Source organism: Haplochromis burtoni, unplaced genomic scaffold (genome assembly GCF_018398535.1).
Source record: "Haplochromis burtoni strain Fernald_Lab_line unplaced genomic scaffold, NCSU_Asbu1 Contig_1407, whole genome shotgun sequence".
Lineage (NCBI taxonomy): Eukaryota > Metazoa > Chordata > Actinopteri > Cichliformes > Cichlidae > Haplochromis > Haplochromis burtoni.
Window position 1 is genome coordinate 7,108 of NW_024583768.1, and position 7,860 is coordinate 14,967.

The 7,860-nt window shown below is 37.7% G+C and overlaps 1 protein-coding gene across 1 annotated transcript; it reads left to right on the top strand.

Moving 5' to 3' along the window:
- Positions 1-808: 808 nt before the first annotated feature.
- LOC102301744 (extracellular calcium-sensing receptor-like) lies at positions 809-4,957 on the top strand. Its single transcript, XM_042216962.1, has 9 exons — positions 809-1,067; positions 1,359-1,653; positions 1,813-1,899; positions 2,128-2,397; positions 2,590-2,796; positions 2,892-3,167; positions 3,519-3,746; positions 3,836-3,959; positions 4,047-4,957. Exons 1-9 carry the CDS (start codon positions 835-837, stop codon positions 4,955-4,957), a joined length of 2,631 nt encoding a protein of 876 aa, XP_042072896.1. The 5' UTR covers positions 809-834.
- The last annotated feature ends 2,903 nt before the right edge of the window (positions 4,958-7,860 follow it).

Here is a 7,860-nt window from a genome sequence, read left to right on the forward strand (position 1 = left end):
TGAATGCTCCGTTGGTTATGCTGCAATAAGTGTAGGCTGCTGGGGGATTCCCAGGATGCACTGAGTACTTCTTCTTCAGTCATCTTTTTTATTTGCTATGTGTTTATACAGCTCTCCGCTTTTAATTATTAGTTGCTATTAACTCCCTAGCTCTCTTCCACAGTGTGTCTTTGTCCAATCTTCCTCTCCCAGCCCCAATCAGTCATAACAGATGGCTGCCCTTTCCCGAGCCTGGTTCTGCTGGAGGCTTTTTCATGTTATAAGGTAGTTTTTCCTTCCCAATGTCACCAAAGCACTTGGTTATATGGGGTCATATGATTGTTGGAGTTTTTACTGTTTCCTTTGTATTATTATAAGGTCTTTACCTTACAATATAAAGCACCTTGAGATCACTGTTATGATTTGGTGGTACATAAATAAAACTGAATTAAATTGAACTGAATTGAATATAATTGAATTAATAAGACCTCAATGAGACTTTCACAATGAAAATTGTTGTACATGAATTATAAATGCTTTCTCAATGTACATATTGCATGGTGGTGGAACTACAAGAATATTCATTGTGCCTTTATAGCAGATGATAAATGTAAAACTTGATAGTAACAACATACAAAAAGTAAACTCAGTTCTTTTGAGACCTAATTTTTTCACAGTATTGCCTAAGTCTGCCATACAAAAGCAACCTCAACTGAAAAGTATTTTAGGCCCTGCCCCTACTCTTTCAATTTCCCTAATGGGTGGTGTGAAAGAATTACCAACACTGCATGCAAATAAAAAGGAATAGCAAAGCAATAAAACCTAATCACTAGGCTCAGGAATCAGGAAGCTGTCATGTGGTCATATTTGCTAACTATTTTTTTCTTACTTATTTTGGTGTATTCCTTTTCTTCTGCTTCATGTTCTTCTCTGTTTCCCTCCTCCTGTCAGTTACTTGGAAAGTTTCATTTGAATGGGATGCACAAGACTGGAGATGTGATTTTAGGAGGACTATTTCAAGTCCACTTTTTTTCAAGCATTCAGGACCTGTCTTTTACCTCACAGTCACAGCAGTCTGTTTGCCATGGGTAAGTCTGGGATGTATATCTGGAGAACAAAAAAGAAGAAGAACAAAAAACAAACAAACAGTGAAATCAATGGAAGGGAAATATGAATAATGTAATTTATATCTCTAAATTACACTAAAAAATACTAATGTTAAAAGATGCACATATCATATTCTTTATTTATTTTTTTCATTAAATATTACTATAATTACTTCTATTAAGTTATTTAGTCAGTATTTACAGAATCTATATTTTTGTAATATGTTTTCCAAGTTTGCTATATTTTTAATAGTAATCTTTCTTGTTTCTTAGTTTTGATGTCTTAGGATTTAGGCAGGCACAAACCATGGCCTTTGCTATTGATGAGATCAACAGAAACTCCAACCTGCTACCTAATGTGACTCTGGGATACACTCTTTATGACAACTGCCTTGAACTTGGAATTGGATTCCGTGCAGCACTGTCATTAGTCAGTGGTCAAGAGGAGAAAATTATATTAAATAATAAATGTGCTGGAAATCCTCCAGTCATAGGGATTGTTGGTGATTCTTCCTCTACACGTTCTATTGCTATCTCCACTGTCTTAGGTTTGTACAGAGTGCCAATGGTAAGTTTTCTACTCGTCTATGTAATAGTTCTTCTATTATTTAGATTTTATTGCAAATTTAATGTCACTTTTAAAAACACACTGCAATAACAACTGACAAAGCTAAAGAAAACAAAGGCTTTTAGTAGTTCTAAAATATTCAGTCTGTATCTTTCACAGGTGAGTTATTTTGCCACATGTTCCTGCCTGAGTGACCGTCAAAAGTATCCATCCTTCTTTAGGACGATCCCAAGTGATGCTTTCCAGGTGAAAATATATCAGAAAAATTAAAATAGAAAGACTAAAGTGATTTTCAAGAAGAAAATTCCCATCTAACAACATAATACATAACAACATAAACATATTAAAATCATATTTTGTGTATATACAGCTATATTCTGTTTTGTTCTTGTATAGAGAACATAGCTAAATTGCTGTCAGTGGTGATGACCAAATACTGATATAAGTAAATGAATTTAATATATTTTCACTTAGGTACGTGCTATTATTCAGATCCTAAAACACTTTGGCTGGACTTGGGCAGGTCTGCTGATCAGTGATGATGATTATGGACTTCACGCAGCCAGAGCCTTTCAATCTGAGCTGAGTCTGTCAGGTGAAGGTTGCCTGGCCTATGTTGAAGTTTTGCCCTGGGACACAGACACAGATGAAATAAGGAGGATAGTGGATGTGATTAAAAAATCCACAGCTCGTGTGGTCATTGTCTTTGCGCATGAGAGTCATATGATCAATCTTATGGAAGAGGTTCTGATTTTAAAACAATTTTGTTTTTACAAGTTACAAAAATCATGTATAATATCTTTGAACAAGTACAGATAAATAATCCTCTAAAGCTAGTCTAGGAGATAAGCAATTACTTTACTGTCATTGTAATGACATTAATAAATCTACAACTTACAATTTCACTTTATAAATTTGTTGTAATACAAATCACAGGTAGTGGCACACAATTTAATAGGGTTGCAGTGGATTGCCAGTGAAGCCTGGACAGCAGCTGCTGTTCTACAAATACCTCAACTTATGCCATACCTGGGTGGTACACTGGGTATTGCAATTCGTCGAGGAGAAATACAAGGGCTCAGGGAATTCCTGTTACAAGTACGTCCCAATCTACCCCACAGCACTAGCTACGGAAGAAGTATGGTAAGGGAACCCTTTACTGTGTGTACTTGCAAGAATTATATATTTTCATAATATATTTTAATTATTTGTGACAAACTGTTTTAAATATATTTCAGGTTACTCAGTTTTGGGAATTTACATTTCAGTGCAGATTTGCACCACCTCCAACAGGTTGGCTGGAAGGTGGTGGAGCAATATGCACTGGACAGGAAGATCTAGAAAATGCAGACACTGAATTCTTGGAAATTTCGAACCTCCGGCCTGAGTACAATGTGTACAAAGCTGTATATGCTCTGGCGTATTCCCTTGATGATATGCTACAGTGCAAGCCAGGAAGAGGGTCTTTCAGTGGGGACAGCTGTGCCACTCTGCAGTCACTGGAGCCTTGGCAGGTGTGATATCAGTTTACACTCCACCGATGACCTAATTCTTTTACTCTATAATTACTTTCAGAACAGAATTTTACACTGCAGGATTCAGTACAATGCCATGAGAAAAACTCTGCTGAAAATAGCTAAATGAATTTTCTGTACTCAGGACTGAAAGTAATGTTTAATGTCTTTAATTAATTAATAATAATAATTAACATATATAAATATACAAAAATTTTAGTGAAGTGACTTGTTTGATTTCGAGTCAGAATGTAACGAGTTCATATATACAAGTATAATAGATCTTATTTGATTATTAAGTAGCAGTTCCACACAAAATTAATGAATTTAATATACATTCCTTTGTAACAGCTTGTTTATCACTTGGAAAGGGTGAACTTCACCACTTCATTTGGTGATCAAGTGTCATTTGATGAGAATGGCGATGCATTACCAATTTACGATGTGATGAACTGGTTGTGGCTCCCTGATGGAAGCACTGAAGTTCAGAATGTGGGTGAGGTTAAGAGGTCAACTTTCAAAGGTGAAGAACTCATACTTGATGAAGACAAAATATTCTGGAATTTTGAATCCAAAAAGGTTATATATAGTTTTTGTAGACTTATACTGTACATGTGACAAAAGTAAAATAACATTGTAAGATGTAAGATGTAATTTTTTTCATGTAGCCACCTCGATCAGTATGTAGTGAGAACTGTCCTCCTGGTGCCCACATGGTGAGAAGGAAGGGGGAACCCGAATGCTGCTTTGACTGCATCCCTTGTTCTGAGGGAAAAATCACTAACACGAGCGGTACGTTTTATTCTTTCTGCATGATATATTTAATTTCATTATTATGAAAAATAATATGCATTTCATCAATGTTCCCTTTTGTATCAGACTCCTTGGAGTGTACCAGTTGTCCAGAGGATTTTTGGTCAAACCCCAACCGTGACCACTGTATTCCAAAGCAGACAGAATTTCTCTCCTACCATGAGCCTCTGGGTATTTGCTTGACAGCAACCTCATTACTGGGCACATTTGTATGTGCTGTTGTTCTAGGGATCTTCATCTACCATCGCAGAACACCCATAGTGCGTGCCAACAATTCAGAACTTAGTTTCCAGCTATTGCTGTCACTTAAAATGTGTTTCCTGTGTTCACTGCTGTTCATTGGACGACCCAGGCTTTGGACATGCCAACTTAGACATGCAGCATTTGGGATCAGCTTTGTGCTTTGTGTCTCATGCATCCTGGTGAAAACCATGGTTGTTCTGGCTGTGTTCAAAGCCTCCAAGCCAGGAGGGGGAACCAGTCTGAAGTGGTTTGGTGCTATGCAGCAGAGAGGAACAGTTCTGTTTCTTACATCTATTCAGGCAGCCATTTGCACTACCTGGCTTGTCTCTTCCTCTCCAGCTCCACATAAAAATACCCAATACCACAATGATAAGATAGTGTATGAGTGTGCAGTTGGGTCCACTGTTGGTTTTGCAGTGTTATTGGGTTATATTGGCATGCTGGCCTTCCTCAGTTTTCTAATTGCATTCCTGGTAAGGAATCTCCCCGACAGTTTTAATGAGGCCAAGCTCATCACATTCAGCATGCTGATCTTCTGTGCTGTGTGGGTGGCCTTTGTTCCTGCTTATATCAGCTCACCAGGAAAACTTGCAGATGCAGTGGAGGTATTTGCCATCTTGGCTTCAAGTTTTGGACTCTTGATCACACTGTTTGGACCCAAATGTTACATAATCCTGTTGAGACCAGAGATGAACACAAAGAAAGCTGTTATGGGTCGTGGCATTGAGTCATAAAAAGTTCACTAATTTCAAAAGAAAGAAATTACAGAAAAAAAATGTGTATTTAAATCAATTTTATATTTCTTTTAAATCTTGGTGCTGGTGTCACATGATTGCAAATGTACAAATATTGTGATTCATTCTACTTTCATTTATTTTTTTTAGATGCAGCTAAAGTACACACTAATCTTACTCCTAATATGTAATTACCTACTCGTTGATGCTTACTCGTGAAATTTAACCCCAATTGAAACATACAGATTGTTGATTTTTTTGTTTATTTAATTAAAAAAAAAATTGTTCCCATGAATCTACATTGAGTAGTGTTCAATTACATCATCCAAACAATTTCTGCATCCCCATTAACTTTGAATCAATCCATTAAAAATACATAGGAGGTGGATCTTCCCCCTTCACCAGCTTGAATAAAGTGGATATCGTGTTTCACCTAATTGCATTTTATGTAAATAAAGAGAGTGGGCACACACATAAGCACAATTTTTTTTTTGACACATTTGAACAGATATTTTTTGATAAACTGCAAAGGTATGCGCTTAGAGAGGTGGCATTCGACTGGGTAAAGAGGTATTTAATAAACAAGTGACAACTTCTGAATCAAACCAATGTTCAATTATCAAAATTTTTGAGCAATGGTTTTCCCACAGAGTTCCATCTGCGTGAATATTGGGCCCAAATCTCATGATCTTTTGTAAATGTGATGATAAATAACGTTAAAATGGAGACTATACCAGATTACATTTTTTTATTATTTTGTAGACTACAAAATCAACTGGAAACTTAAAATAAAATATGTGCAATCAGATGTATCTAGAAGTATTTGTTAAATCATTTAAATCATAAAGCACTTCATATACTGCATGACACAGGAGCCAAGGGGACACAAGAGCGTACACATGAAAGCACAACACAACAACGACGCGACACAGAAGACATGACACTCAGGGGAAACATGGCATGACACATAGGGAGGGAAACATGGGAACAGCAGAGGGAAAGAAGACACAAGGGCTGACACAAACACACTGAAACACAGACACACAGCGAGGGACACACAGTAAAGACACAAGGAGAGTCTAAATGTACAATAAAATAGAATAAACTACTAAATGAATCTTAAATAATAAACCAGAATACAAAAAGACAACCAAACATCAGAAGTTCAAAAAGCTGGGTTACAATGTCCCAGAACCATGACAACCTTGCAATATAAAGTGCCTTGAGTTGACTGTTTGTTGGTGCTGTATAAATAAAGCAGATTTTAACTGAGTTGAACAGAATTGAATTGAAAATTGAATTAAAAATCAACTGTGAATAAACATTTGCATCATTTAACTTGTAATGCTGTGTGTGCTGGGTCATTTGTCAAAGACAGTGTTGGGAAGGTTACTTTTAAAATGTATTCTACTACAGATTACAGAATACATGCCCCAAAATGTATTTTGTAACGTATTCCGTTACGTTATTCAATGAGAGTAACGCATTCTGAATACTTTGGCTTACTTTACCAACTAGATTTTTAAATCTTAATATAAAATGAGTAACAGTAGGGTGGACATTAGGTAAGGCTGCACTTTTTGCATATAAAAGACAAATTTGTACACTTCCAACTCCCTTCTGTGTCCAGTCTTGTCGCTGTGTTTTCTCCCAAGCCTGTCCCAAGCATATAGTTAGGGTCTGCTGGGAGCATCTGGCAGTAATGGCCCTTTACAAGATCTTTAATCCCTACCTCCAGCAAAATTTCAACAATCTTGATCTTGATCAACAATCTTCCATGCCTCCATTATTGAAGTTGCTTCACTAAGCTGTAGCTCCAAGTTAGTTGGTAGGTACCAACTAACTGTCCACTATCCATCGATAGTGGAAAGTGGAAAAAAAAGGTGAAGGGCTTTGAGAGCTTGTTTGATATTGTCAGCAAGTCAGACTCATTCTTAATAGGGTTTGGACTTTGCCAGGGACACAGATTTGTATGGACCAGGAAGAAGGTTCTTGCTTTGGTTATTTCAGGCTTTTGTTTCTACTTTCTGCAGATGGTGTGGTTCTGTTGGCCTCATTAGGTTGTGGTCTCAGCTCATACTGGGATGGTTGTCAGCATTGCAGCAAAATTTGAAGTGGAAAGAATGAGAATCAACTACTCCAAGTTAGAGGCAATGGTTTTCAGCTGACAAACCCTGAAGTGCCCAATCTAAGTAAGGGACAAGTTGCTGCCAAAAGTGGAGGAGTTTAATATCTTGGGGTCTTGTTCAAGAGTGTGGACTCACCCTGTCTCTCACTAGTGAGACCTGTCAAGACCTGTGCCCCCCAGCTGTGTGGAGTCTTTCATAAACTGTTTATGCTGAGTCTGAGTCGACTCTGGGGACAAAATGCCTGCTCAGCAGGACCAACCATGGGCTTACCAGGAGCAGGGGTGTTTTAGGTTTAGTTAGGTTATTCTGTGCTTAGTTAATATTAGTGTGTGTTTTTGTTTTCCCCCCTATTGTGTTCAAATGGTTTGGCCAAATCATTATAAAAGCTACCCTCATGTGTCTTTGTAATTAGGTCAGTTTGTGAGTTAAGTTGTGTCTCACTTTGTTGTTTAAGTTTTGGAAATTACTTTTTGTAGAGTTATATTTAGTTGACCTGTTTTATGGGCCTGCTAAGTATGGTTTTGAATTTTGTTAATTTTGGACTTTTTGAGGGTTAAAATAAAGAAAACCCTTTTTGAAATTTTTTGTCCTGTGTCCTCTTTGCTTTGGCTACTTGGTCCCTCAACAGTGGGAAAGCGATACTCACAGATGCAGGCAGAGGCGTACCCCTGCCCTACTGTGGATTTCACGCGTCGCCTCCCACGGTCGCTATTCTGTCCGTCGGGACTGGATCGCCGGGTTATGCTGGCCGATCGCCGAATGTCTCGTGGCGCC

Coding starts and splice junctions, on each gene's coding strand:
- LOC102301744 (XM_042216962.1), top strand. CDS start 835: ATGTGGTCATATTTGCTAACTATTTTTTTCTTACTTATTTTGGTGTAT. Junction 2,797..2,891: donor CTAGCTACGGAAGAAGTATG/GTAAGGGAACCC, acceptor AATATATTTCAG/GTTACTCAGTTTTGGGAATT. Junction 3,168..3,518: donor AGTCACTGGAGCCTTGGCAG/GTGTGATATCAG, acceptor CCTTTGTAACAG/CTTGTTTATCACTTGGAAAG.